At 43.2% G+C, this 16,963-nt stretch overlaps 1 protein-coding gene across 1 annotated transcript in view; it reads left to right on the forward strand.

The window, feature by feature from the left end:
* Positions 1–14,356, forward strand: part of LOC109935725 (acidic leucine-rich nuclear phosphoprotein 32 family member A) — a 17,243-nt gene extending 2,887 nt beyond the window's left edge. Inside the window, exons 2-6 of the mRNA XM_048615753.1 lie at positions 623–745; positions 2,036–2,234; positions 7,241–7,383; positions 10,687–10,753; positions 13,112–14,356. Of these exons, the coding sequence (XP_048471710.1) occupies positions 623–745; positions 2,036–2,234; positions 7,241–7,383; positions 10,687–10,753; positions 13,112–13,170 (591 nt within the window). The 3' untranslated portion in view covers positions 13,171–14,356. The remainder of the gene's footprint in view (positions 1–622; positions 746–2,035; positions 2,235–7,240; positions 7,384–10,686; positions 10,754–13,111) is intronic.
* Positions 14,357–16,963: the final 2,607 nt, after the last annotated feature.

Genomic DNA, 16,963 nt, shown 5'->3' on the forward strand with positions numbered 1-16,963 from the left:
GATAGTGAAGCGACTAATGATGGTTTAACCTGAGGGTCACCATGCCTCAGGAGATGGTGAGGAGGACAATTTTTCATGTTAACCTCATCAGTTGCAGGAATTGAACCCCTGATGTTGGTGTCATTCTGCATGGCAAACCAGCCCTCCAGCCAACTGTGCAGCTGCACTAGAACATGTTTCCCCCCCCATGTTTCCATGAACATCTGTTACCAAAGAAATTGTTAGTTGCTGGTATCAAAAGAATAACCAAACTCTTCTATCAGATGTTGCTTTTTGTGATCTTGGGGTACCATCATAGTCTCAGTTTATCTTTCTCAACCTCCTATGGTCTAGAACTCCCAGTTGTGCTGGGTTAAAACCTTTGTGTTAGTTCTGAAGTGCTGTGCAGAAGAAATAATCAATTATCCTTCAGAGATTCCTGTTTGCCAACGTGCAAGGGAAGTCCAGGATCAGATGTGGACACATGATGTTGAAATAGAGTGCCCTTGATGGACTGGACTGGACTGGACTGGACTGAACTGAATATTCCTTTCTCTTGCTCCCAGTACTTCTTTTTTTAAAAGTACTGACTCCCCAATTTGTGTTAGCGCTAATGATGTGATGTTTTAATGTTTGCATATAGCTCGAACTAAGTGATAACAGAATCTCAGGCGGGCTAGAAGTTTTGGCAGAAAAATGTCCGAACCTCACACATCTCAACCTCAGCGGCAACAAAATCAAAGATCTCAGCACAATAGAACCTCTGGTGAGTAGCCTGCAGCAAGTGGCCAACTGATATAAAGCTGAACTCTGAATTTGTAATCTCATACCCAATTCTGAGGTGGGCTGTAAATATTGATCAATACAACTATAAATACTATTCCCACAAGCTTGACAGATTTCTAGTTCTTCATATATTTTAATTCTCACTGGATGTTTCTGTTTTGATTCATAAATCCCCTTACATCATTTTACCTGGTGGGCTTGCTTTTTTCAAAAAAAAACATTTTTTTAATGAAAAATACAATAGTGCCAAACTTTACAAATGAAGATTGTTAACAAAGAAGAAACCCATTACAAATGTGAAGTAAATAAGAAATCAAAATACCCTACACCACCCCCACCCCTGTATCCTGTCCCTGTAACCTCCAATTTCCTGTAGCTAACCCACCTAGCCTGCACATCCCTCGAAATGCGGACAACTTAGCATAGCCAATCCACCTAACCTGCACATCTGGACAGTGGGAGGAAACTGGGAGAATGTGCACAGTCGCGCGAGGGTGGAGTCAAACCCAGTCCCTGGTGCTGAGAGGCAGCAGTGCTAACCACTGAGCCACCGTGCTGCCCTGAAGTCCATCTACCTCTGCCTTTTTCAAAAAAAAAAAATTCAATAACTCCCCTCCACTACTTTCTGAAGCAGAGAGTTCCAATATCACGCTACCTTTTTTATTTGTGAGGAGGACTATTTCCTCTCTTCTCTGCCCTAAAAGGACAGCCCCAGGCAAAGTTGTGTTCGTTGAAGCTTTTCTAAGGCAGAATCCTCCTGCAGAGTTGTCTCCATATTCCTTGGAACTTGCTGTCACTGGTGACTCCAGTATGTCACTCAAGGAGCAAGCCTTTGGAGGGAAAGATCCATCAAGACTAGGGTTAACCCACACTTCTAGGGATCTTAAACCAGAAGGAGGACATTGGGTCTATTTTCCTTGTGCTGGCTATCTGAAGGAGCTATCCACTTAGATCTGGAGTCTTGCAGATCAGTCTATGGCTTTAGGATCATTTCAATCAAAGTTGCTTGGTAATCTGTATAGGATTGTGTTGTTTGAGCTACTCAATTTTGGGAGGAAATTCTTCTTGGGGTTCCTGAAGCAGTTATTTTCAGACTAACTGTCAACACTGAATATTTGGAGGATTTGAACTGTCTGTTCTGTAGTTGTCTTTTTTTTTTTTTTTGGCCCAATTTCAAACCAAACCTTTTGGGGATTTTTTTCCTTTTCCCCCCCTCCCCCTTCCCTTTTTTCCCCCCCCCCCCCCCCCAACCCACCCACCTTATTTACAGAAAAAATTGGATAACCTGAGGAGTCTAGACCTTTTCAATTGCGAGGTGACAAACCTCAATGATTACAGAGAAAATGTCTTCAAGTTTCTCCCACAACTGACGTACCTCGATGGATACGATCGCGAAGACAAAGAGGCACCGGACTCGGATACTGAAGCGTACGCAGAAGGTGTGGACGATGATGATGAGGAGGAAGACGGTACACCAAAATTTCTGTGATTAAACTCCTGTCTGTCCTTCTCCAATGTCCAGTCTGTTGCTGTGAACTGTCCCCAGTTTTGTCCTGAAGGAATTGGCTTGTAATTGGGTGTGGCTCTTTAGCCACAAGTCAATGATGGATTGGAGTGTTGGGGAAAGGACGGCAGCAGAAGGATGTTGACGGGGACTGGAGGGTTTGAGTTACAAGGAGGGGCTGGGACTTTCTTCACTACAGCGTAGAAGATTGAGGGGTGACCCTTTTACAGAAGTTTTATGAAGTCATGAGGGGCATAGATAAGGTGAATAGCAAAAGTCTTTTCCCTGGGGTTGGTTCCATTCAAAACTAGGGGGCATAATTTTAAGGTGAGAGGGGAAAGATTTAAAAGGGACACAAGGGGCAACTTCTTACCACCCTGTGTAATGTGTATGGAATGAACTGCCAGAGGAAGTGGTGGATGCAGGTACAGTTACAACACTTAAGACATTTGGATAAGTACATGAATAAGAAAGGTTGAGGTGTATGGGCCAAAAGCAGGCAAGTAGGACTAATTTTAGTTTGGGAAACTTGGTTGGCATGGACAAGTTGGACGGAAGGGTCTGTTTCCATGCTCTGACTTTATGGAAGAAACCTTTTTCAGTTGAGCTGGGAAGGTCCTCTCTGACCCATAGGGTCAATCAGAAAAGCTCTAAAAGTTGAGTTCCCTTGAAACTTTTTTTTTAAAATGGTACTTCATATAAAGCCTGGAATAGTTTGTATGCACACTCAACTGTTTTAACTGGCACCAAAGCAGAAATTGCTGGAAAAGCTCAGCAGGTCTGGCAGCATCCGTGGAAAGAAATTAGTTAACATTTCAGGTTCAGTGACACTCCCTCAATGCTTTGGGTCAACTCTTCCCTTTACCCGAAGCATGAACTCTGATTTCTCTCCACAGATGCTGCCAGACCTGATGAGCTTTTCCAGCAACTTTGTTTTTGTTTCTGATTTACAGCATCCGCAGTTCTTTTGGTTTTTATTCTGTTTAACCAGGGCTGGTTTACTAGAGCAGCCCAGTGCCCCAAATAAAGGGTGAGAGGAGTAAATTTGACCATGATCTTGACAGCATAGTTAAACACTAAAACCCCTCAAGAAAACAACTCGATTTTTATCTGATTGCATCAGATACCCTTGTGAAATATGCAGTGCATCAAACGTGCTCCATTCCAGCCTAGCCTGTAAACAGGCTGCAGTTTTCAATCGCAAAGTGAAAGACTAATAGAGGAGCAAGAGGGCTTTTGTAATATGTCCCTAGACAACAACACCATCAAGGACCACATGGGTGCTACATCCTCCAGCAACGCCCCATGTCCCATTATGTTGGAGGTTGGATGGCCTCCCCTCTGACCTCAGTGTTTCAGTATCTTATCCTGTTTCCACAGCAACCATTGAAACCTGGAACCTCATGTTGAATGCGACACAAGCCCCATTCACTGATTTGCCGAGCTGCTGATCTTATTGGCTCAACACCCATAAGGTCAAACAAATGGTACAAAGGTTTTGGCCTCTCTCTGGCCCAGCACTTCTGAATGTTTTGTCAAACATCTGTTGGCAATTTTTTTTTGTGTGGGTTTGTCAGGATGAAAACTTATCAATTACTGGACACTTGGACTGCTGGAATTGATCTTTCTCTTTCACAAAAATGTATAGCCCATTTATTTAAATTGGCTTAATATCTTTTGAGTAAAATAGCAACTTGATACTTGTATACACTGGAAATGACTGCCTGTAGACTGTATAGGGATCTGATGTTTCGCTTCAACATTTTAAGATTTAATTTTGACTAGTAGTGCCCTGTGTCAGTGTGCTCAACTAAGTTCCGTTGTGTGCTGTGTTAACAGTCATTCGACTGGTTAGTAACCACAGTATAATTGAGGTATTAACCAGTGCATCATCAGACAAAATTAAATCCCTTCATTTTGCAGACAAGTGCAGTTTAAATTCCCTCAATTTGAGCAATTTTAGAAGATAAAACAATCTTGGTAACTGGATGGGGAAGAAAGCAAAACGGGGCTGCACTGAGCAAGTAATTTTTATTATTTTCTATTTGTGTAACAATAACAAAAGTTTATCAGAAGTTGCCTATGAATCTCCAGTCCTAAAGCTGCTTTAATATTTGTGTAAATCCTTTCTTTGTCCTTCCTTAGCTAATTGAACCAAACTTGCAGCTTTAAAAGAGAGATGCTATAAAAGCTAGAAATATGTTTAAAGCTGCGGTAATTTTTCAGTTGTATGCTGGGACCTGACGTTTAAGATATCAGTTTATTGTCACATCAACATCCTTGATCAAGTGACAGTTTGTCAAATAAACATACCCAGCTTTGTAGTGGTTACGGAAACAGATTTTTCTTTTCAAAAAAAAAAAGTTGAGAAACAGTAAATCTTGTTGGACTGTTCTCCAACTTGCTGAACTTTTGGCATCTAGCAGTTTGTGAAACCAAGGATCAGAATGTAACTTAACACCTCTGCTTGTGCATGTACTTTCCTCTGCTGGGTTCTCCGCTCCTCTTTGTGTTTGAGAGTGCCTGGGGCTTAATCAGAGTTCCAACTGTGTGTACACACACACAACTGGGGAATCTTTGCACCAACAAAACATTATTTTTTTTTTTCCCCCTCTCCTGTTGCCTTCAGCTGGAGAATTTTAACCTTGTGCAATGATTTGTTTTTGCTAGAGGATGAAGTTGTATAGAGTCAGTCATTGGCCAGCTACAGTATTGTCAAATCCCACATTTGGAACACTTGCTTCACAAGAAAAATGAGTTGGTTGAGACTAACTCCTCTGATTTATTTGTTTGTTGTGCACTTTTTTATCCTTAATCTGCTTGTTTTGAACTTCCATTCTGTTGAGCTGAAGTGGAAATGAAGTCCAGCAGGTCTTGTTTGAGCATAGTCTGTAACTTCTCCAATATATACCAAAGCACAAAACTTGCCTGTCATCTGCAGTGTTGGATTCTTGTCTGTGGACCAATGCAGTGTCTGGGAGGAACCCTGTGGAGGTCAGATTCTCTCCATTGAGAGCTGTTCCCTGAGCTATAGGCTGGGCTCCTGTAGAAGTGTTGCTGGGGGAGACAGGTTTGCAGCTGATTTATTTTTTCACTCTGTTCAACTCTTTAAGCATGCAGCTGTGTAAAATGATAGCTTGCTTTTTCTATTGTCTTACCTACAGGATGTGGTCACCTACGGAAAACCCAACACTTATTCCCTGTACCCAGTTGCCCTTTTATAGGTGGCGGTGAGCTGTGTTGCACTGTGTGGGCACTGTGCGGGAGTGAGTTTCAGGATTTTGATGCAGTGACAGTGTGCTCTGTCGTGTTGGTGTGTGGCTTGAAAGGGAACTTGCAGGTTGCTCCTGTTCACTACCCCATTCCTCTGGGTGTGGGGTCCCTGGTCCCACCTGTTGAAGGAGGCTGGGCAAGTTGCTGTATTGGATCTTGTAAACAGTGCAGGCCTGTCCTTGAACTCTGTCCCAAGAGCAGCAATATCGTGATTGTGGAATACAGCCTGATATGGGCACAGTCTCCGGTCTTGTAATTTCAGGTTCTTCGTGGCAAGCAATAATCCCTTGAAGGGAAGAATCTAGAACTGTAGTTTAATCTTCCCCTGTTGAAACTTGACTCTCATGAGCTCAGCTCTAGATTTTTCAAAGTGGCTGTGTAGCTGAAACCAGTTTTTGGCGTGGTCACGTTGGATGTCTCCAAATTATGTTCTGTTTATTTTCTGTCCACTATCTTTCTTAAATGAGGAAAAGGGGAGGGATGAGAGACTGAGGAATAGTTTTATTTTCTGGTTCCCGTGCATTTGGCCAAGGAGTGGCAGATGGAGTTTAACTTAATGAGGTGCTGCATTTTGGTAAGGCAAACCAGGGCAGTACTCGTACTGTTAATGGTAGGGCCCCTGGGGAACGTTGCTGAGCAAAGAGACCCAGGGGTACAGGTTCAGAGTTCCTTTTGAAGGTGGAGTCACAGGTAGACAGGGTGGTGAAGGTGTTTGATATGCTTGCCTTCATTGGTCAGTGCATTGAGTATAGGAGTTGGGAGGTCATGTTGCAGCTGTACAGGACGTTGGTTAGGCCACTATTAGAATACTGTGTTCACTTCTGGTCTCCCTGCTATAGGGAAGATATTGTTAAACTTGAAAGGATTCAGAAAAGTTTAGCGAGGATGTTGCCAGGATTGGAATGTTTGTGCTGTAAGGAGACACTGAATAGGCTGGGGCTATTTTTCCTGGAGTGTCTGAGGCTGAGGGATGACCTTAGAGGTTTATGAAATCATGAGGGGCATGGTTTAGGGTAAATAGAAGGTATGGATGGGGTGAATAGCCAAGGTCTTTTTACTAAGGTGAGGGGGTGGAGTCTAAATCTAGAGGGCATAGGTTTCAGGTGAGAGGGGGAGAGATTTGAAGGGGCGTAAGGGGCAACTTTTTCACACAGGGTGGTGCATCTATGAAATGAGCTGCCAGAAGTGGTGGAGGTGGGTACAATTACAACATTTAAAAGATATCTGGATGGGTACATGAAAAGGTATGGTTTAGAGGGATATAGGCTAAATGCTGGCAAGTGGGACTAGATCAGTTTAGGATATCTGGTCGGTATGGACAAGTTCGACTGAAAGTTCTGTTTCCACATTGTATGACTCTGACACTGACTATGATGTGAATATTGGTGGGTTTTGAAATCCACCTCCTGTGTGGACCCACTTGTATATTTCTTGGGTCGTTATCAATAGTTCATTCTGATACAAAGTCTGCAGGACCAGATGCTTGACCCAGTTATGAGAATTTACCACTGGTCCCAATTCTGTGTTGCACTAATGACTGATTTAGATCATGTGCATAATTTCCCACACTTCTAGAAACATTTAGAATATTCTAATCTCCATTGTAGATGTAATGTCTCATTTAGAAACCATTTGTATTACTTTTTTAATATGTTGCATTTAATTGAATTACACTTTTTTTTTATTTAAAATGTACAGAAGTTGACGAAGAGGAAGATTATGATGAGGCAGTTCAGTGTGAAGAGGATGAAGATGAAGAAGGGGAGGAGGAAGAGGAAGATGAGGATGAAGAGGAGGAGGATGGGGAAGAGGAGGAAGAGGCTCTCAGTGTAGAGGAAGAGGTACGGTTTGGTTCAGAGAAGCCCCGGCATGGGCATTTGAGGAATTACCATGTCAGTATCTTGTACCCAAAGCCCTCTTAGACCGTAGTGAAGGTGCTATATAAATGCACTTTTTTTTTGTCCTGTTTTAGTTTGAATTGAATTGCGTTCATTTTCTGATTTTTGAGATGCAATGTTTGATCGGCTGTACAAATTTAATCAGGTTGGGTTGGTCACAAAACCATAGCAAGACGCCCCCCTGCCCCACCCCAAAAAAAAACACAGGAATAGGGTTGCCTGTCGATTTTTGCAGCAAATCCTTGGGTACCTGCTTTATGAAACAATGTGCCTGACATTGTCCATTTTCAGTGCAGTGCTGAGGGAAGGCTGCACTGTTGGGTGGAACTTCTTTTAAACTGAGCTGGCATCTGTCCCTGAGGATAAATGTGTTTTTAAAAACAAAATCCACAGCACTCTTTCACAGAACAGGGTAGTTCATCCCAGTTTGTTTTTTCTTGTTTTGGCAGGTAATCCTCAATCTCTATCGCATTACTTTTTTCAAAAAAAAAATTACCTTATTTCATTACTGTTTTATGGGAGATTGTCCAAATTGGCTGCCCAGCTTCCTACTTGCCAAAAAAACTGCACTTTGAAAGTACTTCATTGGATGTAAAACGCTAGGACTATTGCCATGAGAGGAGCTACGTAAATGCAGGTTGTAATTTTATCCACCTCCAGACTTGGAGCAATTCGGTATATAGTAAAGTTTGGCTTGACAGCTAACTGACTTTCCAGCTGCAGTGTTCTTCTGCCTTGTAACAAATGCAGTCCTGATGAATTTCCCTTTGTTTTTTAAAAGTAGCGTGTGCCCTGACAGGGCTTCACTTGTTCTCCCACCAACACATTGTCATCTTGATCATCAGTGCTCATACCCTGTATATTGTCAAACTCACTTCAACTCGTGCCTTCAGATGTTCTCCCACTCACCCATGTAGCTTGTTCCCCCTCAACTGTTTTCTCAGATTCATAATTTTTTTTTTCTATCAGCTTTTTATATTTTCCCATATCCTGTGAATGACTTGGAAGGGCCTAACCTATTACAAGTTATTTTGCAGGATATGGGAATGAGTGCTATGTAAGTTCATAGCTACTAAATCCTCCCCACAAAATCTGGGGAAGTTTTCTGGCTACACATTTTTCAGTGTAGGCATGATTGTCTTTATCAGATTGCCAATCCTATCTGAAATTTGGTGTCGCAGCACTGAGCATAGATTCTCTGGGGTAATGCGCTTTGGAAAGACCAGCACAAAGCTCACGGCAGGGGAGCTCAGCAGTTCGGGGTGCTAGATGGCATTCCTTTCAACCCTCTGACTAATCTCCAACGTCAGCTCGAAGGGAGCAGATTTCTGCCCACTCCTTCTGAGCTGCTAAAATTTAACTCAACAACTACCTGCGTTTACATAGCATCTTTAACATTGTGTAAAATGCCCAAGATGCATCAGTGTGGGTTATTGAAAAAAGTTGGCACCAAGCCACATCGGGCAACGTTGGGAGAGATGACCGAGAACGTTGAAGTAGTCAGTTAACGGTGAAGAGGGAGAGGCAGAGGGCATTTAGCTAAAGGCATAGCCAGCATCAAGCTGTAATTACTGGTGATGTGCAAGAGGCCAGATCTCATGGAGCACAGGCTTGGTTCCTTACAAGGTGAGGTCTCGCTACTCTGTCTAGCAAAGTCCATCCACTGGATCAAATCTACTTACAGTTGAGACTGTACAGTTTCTGTTGCTTTCACACATTGGGTTTCTTTTTAGATGCTTGTAAAGAAAAATGAGAAGCTCCCGAATGGGGAATTATGACCCTCTACTGGCTTTGCATATGTTTGAGTGGTTGTACAATCGTGTGGGGTGAAAACTATCGCTTATTATAAAAGCTCAGCATTTCCTAAGCTGTTTGTTTACTACATTGCTTTACTGGAGAAAGTGATTCGAGTCTCATTGGGAATAGACTGGCATCGTGTAAGAGAATGGAGATTGTTCTTTGTATGTAAATATGGATCTTGTTTGGTTTGAAAGCAAAGGAGAAAGAACAATGGTTCAAAAAACATAGTCCCCTAGATGAAGACTTACACTTCTTACTGTACAAACTTTTCAATACTTCTGAGTGCATTGAATCGCTTTTAAAAGTGTGCATTGCGGTAGAGGTCAACAGCATAGAAAAAGGCTCTTTGGCCCATTGAGTCTACTCCTGTGAAAAATAACCAGTTAACTATTCTCATCCAATTTTCCAGCACTTGACCTTAAATAATACGCATCACAAGCGTATACCTAAACACTACTAAAAATATTGAGGGTTTCTGTCTCTACCACCCTGACTAGGCAGTGAGTTCGAGATTCCCACCACCCTCTGGATGAAAAATCTTGCTCCTGCATCTCGAACCTCCTGTCCCTGGGCACTGATCCCTCTGCTAAGGGGAGAAGTTCTGTTTTGTGCTGGGACAGTGTAGCCGTGTTGTGCACAGCAGTGAGGAATTTTCGTTGTGGGCAAACGGGTTGATGATCCCAGGATCCCTTTTACACCCAGTTATACACTTCCGTTAAATCTCATCCAAGGGGAGAACACCCCACGCAGTGCAGTGTGTACTTTGGACTGGGTGACCATTGACTGTGCCTTCAGCTGCTTCTGCCTCAGAGCTTAGAGCTCACTCCCTGAACTTCTCCAGTACTTCGAGGGGCACTAATAGGGGTCTTTCCCTAGGGGGAGTTCAAAACAAGGGGACATATCGAGGTGAGAGGAGAGAGATTTTAAAAAAGAACGTGAGGGAAGTTTGCTTTTGATGCAGTGGTTTGTGTGCAGAATGAACTACCAGGAAAGTGGTGGGTGCAGGTACAATTACAACATATAAAAAAACATTTGGATAAGTTCATGAATTGGCAAAGTTTGGAGGGATATGGGCTAAACCCAGGCAAATAGAACTAGTATAGTTTGTGAATATTGGTCCAACCAGTCCATGCTGACAAAGGGTGTGTTTGCGTACTGTATGACTTGCTCCTTTAAAACCTAGTTTTTTTATGATCATCTGTTTTGAATATCTCATTAATGTATATTTTGTTTGACAACATTGCTGTGAGGCACCTCAGTCAACGTGCTTTGTATTACCAAAGGCCAAACAGAAATGCAGTCTGTTGCATTTTCACCCAGAAATGGGCCTCCATCTCTCAGCCTTGTTGCAGGCAAGAACAGTCCCAATTACTGGTCAACTTAAACAGAGCACTTTGTGGTCTGTTGTTACTACCAATTAACAAGAGGGCTGTTTTCCTCTTGTAGGAGGAAGAGGAAGAGGACTTCAACGATGGTGAATTAGACGAAGAGGAGGAAGAGGATGAACAAACAGGTGAGTATCACAAACTCCTGCTCGCTGCTTTTTGATAGTTGGGTGTTCCTCCTCACAGAAGCAAAAGGTATGTTTCCTGATCTGTGAATTCTAACACCAGGGTATTGACATTAATGTACACATCTAATACACTAAACCAGTTCAGGTACCTCACCTTGTGCTTTTAAAGTAAATTGAGGCAACACACATTTTAATCAGCAAAGGAGCTGATGCTAGTTAATCTATGCGACCAGTTTCACAGTCATTTTGTTACGTGTGAATCTGGCTCCATTTAAAGGATCATATTTCATGGTTTTTGTCAGACCCTCAAATCTAAAGGCTTGGTATTATTTACAAGATTCTTGGGGGACTTGACAGGGTAGGTGTGGAAAAGTTGATTCCCCTTTTGGGGGCATCCAGGACCAGAGGATATAATCTCGGAATAAGGGTGTTCTTATCCTTGCACGTTTTAAGACCAGTGAGTCACTGAGTCGTACAACATGGAAACAGACCCTTTGGTCCAACTCAACTATGTCAACCAGGCATTCTAAATTTAATTTAGCCCCACTTGGCCCATATCTGTCTAAACCCTTCCTATTCATATACCCATCCAGATGCCTTTTTAAATGTTATATCAGCCTCCACCACGTCCTCTGGCTGTTCATTCCATACACCACCCTCTGCATGAAAAAGTTGCCCCATGGGTCCATTTTAAATCTTGCCCCTCTCACCTTAAACTTGTGCCCTTTAGTTTTGGACTCCTGGGGAAAACCCTTTGGCTATTTACCCTATTTATTCATTCACGGGATGAGGGCATTGCTGGCCAGGCAGCATTTATTGCCCATCCCTAATTACCCAGAGGGCAGTTGAGTCAACCACATTGCTGTGGGTCTGGAGTCACATGTAGGCCAGACCAGGTAAGGATGGCAGTTTCCTTCCCTAAAGGGCATTAGTGAACCAGGTGGGTTTTTCGGACAATCGACAATGACTTCATGGTGATCAACTAACTCTTTAATTCCAGGTTTTTTTTATTGAATTCAAATTCCGCCATCTGTCATGGCGGGATTCGAACCTGGATCCTCAATGTTATCTCGGTCCCTGGATTAACAGTCCAACGATAATACCACTAGGTCATTGCTTCCCCATGTGCCACTCATGACCTTAAACCTCTCTAAGGTCACCCTTCGGCCTCCGACGCTCCAGAGAAAATGGGCCCAGCGTATTCATTCTCTCCCTATAGTTCAAACCCTCCAACCCTGGCAAATTTCTTCTCTCAAGGGTGGTGCATCTTTGAAATTCTTGCAGCTGGATTGTTAAATATATTCAAAGCTGAGAGAGGGACTTTTTAATTGGGAAGGGAATTGAGGGTTATGGAGAAAAATGGAGTTGAGGATTATCAAGATCATCTAGGATCTCATTGGTGAAGGTAGGACTTACAACTGGAGCTCCTAGCTCAGTGATGGGATGCTACCACTGTACCTCAACATCCTACCTATTGACCTGTTAAATTTTGACTGAAGAGAATCAAATGTTTAATGACCCAGCCTTTTCAGTCTGTAAGTGTTCCATGAACTAACCACCCTCTGAGGTTGAGGGTGGTGGGATAGAGACTGCGCTGTTTTAAGTGGGAGACCTCTTACTTTTAGACTCTGTTCCTCTAGTTCTAGCGTCCCCCACCAGGGGAAGTGACCTGTCCATATCTGGTTTCAAGACCCTCCATCTTTCAAGTAAGATTGCCCCGATTCTTCCAAACTCCAATGGAGTACAGGCCCAACCAGTTCAACCTGTCTTCACTAAAGAGACTTGGTCATCCCAGGAATTGGCTGGAGTGAATGCTGTCTCAGCACTGACTTCTAATACAGTTATCTCCTTTCAAGGAGATCAAAGCTGTTCACTGTGTAACAGTGATAGCTCAACAATCTGTGGTCAGTCTGTCACAGCTAAACAGACCGGAAGGGTCACATGTTTAATCTCCAGTTGAGAACTGTCGGACTCACGGGCACACATACAGCATGTGAAAGGCATCTGGATGTGTATGTGAATTGGAAAGGTTTAGAGGGATATGGGCCAAATGCAGGCAAAAGGGACTGGGTCAGATTGGGATGCCTGGTTGGCGTGGACAAGTTGGACTGAAGGGTCCGTTTGCATGCTGCATGACTCTATGGTCATGCCACATTTGAACCAGATACTTCAGAGAGGGTGAGGGCGGGGAAGAATAAGGATGCCAAACATTCCCTTTTTATTAAAAACCATTCATTTTCCCCAATGGTACCTAAAGGGATATTAAGGAGCCTGGGGCTTGAGGAGAAACTGGCTGTTACTTGTATAGGATGCTCTGTGGACTTTGTTTTTGATACTTCCTTGTTCCTTCCGAAATAGGGATCAAAGGACAGAAGAGGAAACGAGATCCTGAGGATGAAGGCGAAGAAGATGATTAAATTTTGGATGTTAACCTACTGTGATTTTGTTTTTATCTGTTTTCTCTACCACTTCCCCTTCCCCCACCCCACCCCAAATTCCCTCCCGCCCCAGTGTTGCTGTGGGAATGATGAGTTGGAAGAAAACTCCCATTACTGCTGCTCAGGGATGTTTAATTTTGATTTTTTTTTATTTTTTTTTGGTGTTTGTGAATTTGGATGAGTTACAGGCATGGGCAAGGTCCAACATTGAGTCATATTGTCTCTTTTTCTTCTGAAACAAAACTGAAATGATGTTGGGTGGGTGGAGCAGCCATTAAAAATTCATATCTGACATCATCATTACCACAGCAACATGTACCAAATGGCATCTTCAAAATGCAACAACAGGAGAAGAGGTTGTGTGTGTGTGTATGTGTGAGTGTGTGTGTGTACTGTGCAGTAAATGGCTGCCAGTTTTAGAAAGCAAAGCTGACATATTCCCCCCGCCTTTTTTTTTCTAAAATGTGCCCCCTCACCATCACTGTTCCTATCTTGTTCTCCCCAACCTCAAACCCTTCTCTCACACCCTGTTGGTGTGAGGTCATGTTTTTTCTAGATGGTGACCAAATATCATTTGTCCTGTCCCCTTCCTTTCCCCATCTTGCCAAAACCCCCTCCCTGCAACCTCACCGGTAGCTTGGCTTCTGAAAATGGCACCCATTAGAATTTAGTCCTAATTGATGATTGGTAGTGATTACAGTTGTAATAAACAAAAATTACATTTGAAACTATTTCCCAGCAACTGTGTACTACTCTTTGGTCTGTAAAATATAACCTGATACCATAGAGGAGAAGAAATGCCTGCATTTATTTCCTCCTTGTGCTGTACACTTTGAATTTTTTTACAAGCCTCATTATGCAGAAGAATAAGTCTGGCACGTAGTGTTGAATGGGCATGTTTTCATACATTCGAGGGCATCTTACTAATACAGAATTGTATTTTCTTATCTTGGTGAAGTCAGTAAAATTGACTTGGGGTGGGAAAAAAAAATGCCTAGTGAATGTACAGAGTTTTACTTTCATATTTGGGGTGACTGTATTCCTAGTCAATATTTCATCTGTACAAAAGATCACCACAGTTTTTTCTCAGCAAAGCCAAACCTTTAGTTTTGTGTCTGTTTTTTGTCATTCAACAGTTTCAATAAATCCTTTTTTTTATATACAATTTTTGTGACTTCTTTTGAGTATCAGGGCTGCCAGATTTCAGCTTTCTCCTTCCGGTTGGTTAAAGCATACGGAGACCAGAGCCGTGTGAAGAGTGTTTGTTTTTAAAAGCAGCAATTTGTTATCAATTTGGAATGTATTGTCTGACAGGGCTCAAAGCGGATTCAACAGGTAATTCCAGAAAGGAAGTGGTTTAACTGCTGGAAATTGGGTAAATGTGAAGGATTGTGGACAGCGCTTGGGAGGGGATACAGGGTTTGTACACCTGTGTTGGCTCTTCCAATGGACAGAATGGCCCCCACTATGTTGCATGATTTGAGAGATTGCAGTAATGACCCCTTTCCAACATCAGTGTAGCCTGACTGAAGTTGGTAAACATGGGGACGATCTATTATTGTCAACCTGAGCTAGAGGAGTACCAGATTCTCTATCTGAAACCCCTATAGTAGCTAGCCATCCTCAATCCCATCTGCTGCACTAAATTTGTCTACCTCCATCTACACTACTTTTTAAAAAAAAAAGGGAAATCAGGTGATTTATTTGAGATAAAGGTGCACAACATACTTGTGGAACACACTGACTTACCTGTGTATGATCCTCTGCTGTGAAGTGATCAGTAATGGGTGAAGCAGTTCTAGGTTTGGCTGATATTTATTGATGTTTCTCAGACAGTGGCTTGCACCCAATCAAATGGACACCTACCTGGGGGTGAGTGAATTTGATTTGGAGGAAAATAGAGATCAGGAACAGGAGCTGACGGTCACATTTCAGGGAGGTAGGGGTGTATTACGTTGGCTGATAATGCACAATACTCCATTGAGCCTACCTCCATTTTTAAAAGCAACTTTTGAGGGTTCTCGTGGCAGAATGGTAGTATCCCTACCTCTGAGCCAGGAGGCCTGGATTCAAGTGACTTTAGACAAGTACTGTAATTGACCCAGGTGTACACTTTAAAGGACTTGTGGTGCAGGGGTGTGAGATAACAATATGCCTGAACAAATACCTTGTTTCAGTCATTGCGATGTGGTTGTCACTGCCTGGGCCAGCATTTATTGTCCATCCCTAGTGCCCCTTGAGAAGGTGAGCTGCTGCCTTGAACTGCAACACACTGAACAGCAGTTCATGTGCTGTAGGTAGACTTCAGTGGCGTTCAGGAGGGAATTCCAGGACTTTTGACCCAGTGACAATGAAGGAGTGGTAATAAATTTCCAACTCTGAATGGTGACTGGCTTGGAGGGGAACTTGGTGGTGGTGTTCCCATGTATCTGCTACACTTGTCCTTTTTTTCATTTAGATGGAAGTGGTTGTGGGTTTGGAAGGTGCTGTCTGAGGATCTTTGGTGAATTTCTGCAGTGCATCTTGTAGATAGTACACACTGCTGCTACTGACCATCAATGATGGCGGGAGCAGATGTTTATGGATGTAATGCCAATCAGGTTGCTTTGTCTTGGGATGGTGTCAAGTTTGAGTGTTGTTGGAGCTACACAGGAAAGTGGGGAGCATTCCATTACACCCCATGGGCATGCTTTGGGAAGTCAGGACGTCTGTCACAGTATTCCTAGTCCCTGCCCTGCACTTCTTACCACTATTAGTGGCAACTCCAGTTGTGTCTCTGGTCAATGATAACCCCTAGGATGTTGATTTAGTGGGGGATTCAGTGATGGTAACAGCATTGAATGTCCAAGGGTGATGGTTAGATTATCTCTCATTGGTGGTGGTCGACTTCATGGAATTTGTGGTGTAGATGTTACTTGCCATTTGTCAGCTGAAGCCTGGGTATTGTCCAGATCTTGTTGCATGTGAACACGGACTGTCTCAGTATCTGAGGAGTCACGAATGATACTGAACAGTCATCAGCAAACATCCCCACTTCTGATCTTATGATGGAGGGAAGGTCATTGATGAAGCAGCTGAAGATGGTTGGGCCTAGGACACTACCTTGAAGAATCCCTGCAGTGATCTGGAGCTGAGATGACTGACCTCCATACACCATAACCTTACTATGTGCCAGTTATAACTCCAACCTGCAGAGTTTTCCTGATACCCTTGCCAGGGCTCCTTAATGCCACACTGTCAAATGCAGCCTTGATGTCAAGGGCTGTCACTCTCCCCTCACCTCACCTATGGAATTTAGCTCTTTTGTCCATCTTTGAACCAAGGCTGTAATAAGATCAGGAGCTGAGTGGCCCTGGCAGAACCCAAACTGGGTGTCACTGAGCAGGTGCTGCTTGATAGCACTGTTACTGACACCTTCCATCACTTTACTGATGATTGAGGAGACTGATGGGGTGGGAATTGGCTGGGTCGGATTTGTCCTGTTTTTTTGTGTACAGGACCTACTGGGCAATTTTCCATGTTGTCTGCTTGATGCCACTGTTGTAACTGTACTGGAACAGCTTGGCTAGGGGTGCAGCAAGTTTGGAAGCCCAAATTTTCGGAATGTTGTCAGGGCCTGTTGTCTTTGCAGTATCTAGTGCCTCCAACTGTTTCTTAACATCACTTGGAGTGAATCGAATTGGTTGAAGACTGATATCTGTGATACTGGGGACCACTGGAGGAGGCAGAGATGGATCACCTCCCTTGTCACTTTGGGTGAAGATTGCTGCAA

The sequence above is a fragment of the Rhincodon typus genome, chromosome 33 (genome assembly GCF_021869965.1).
Source record: "Rhincodon typus isolate 14 chromosome 33, sRhiTyp1.1, whole genome shotgun sequence".
NCBI lineage: Eukaryota > Metazoa > Chordata > Chondrichthyes > Orectolobiformes > Rhincodontidae > Rhincodon > Rhincodon typus.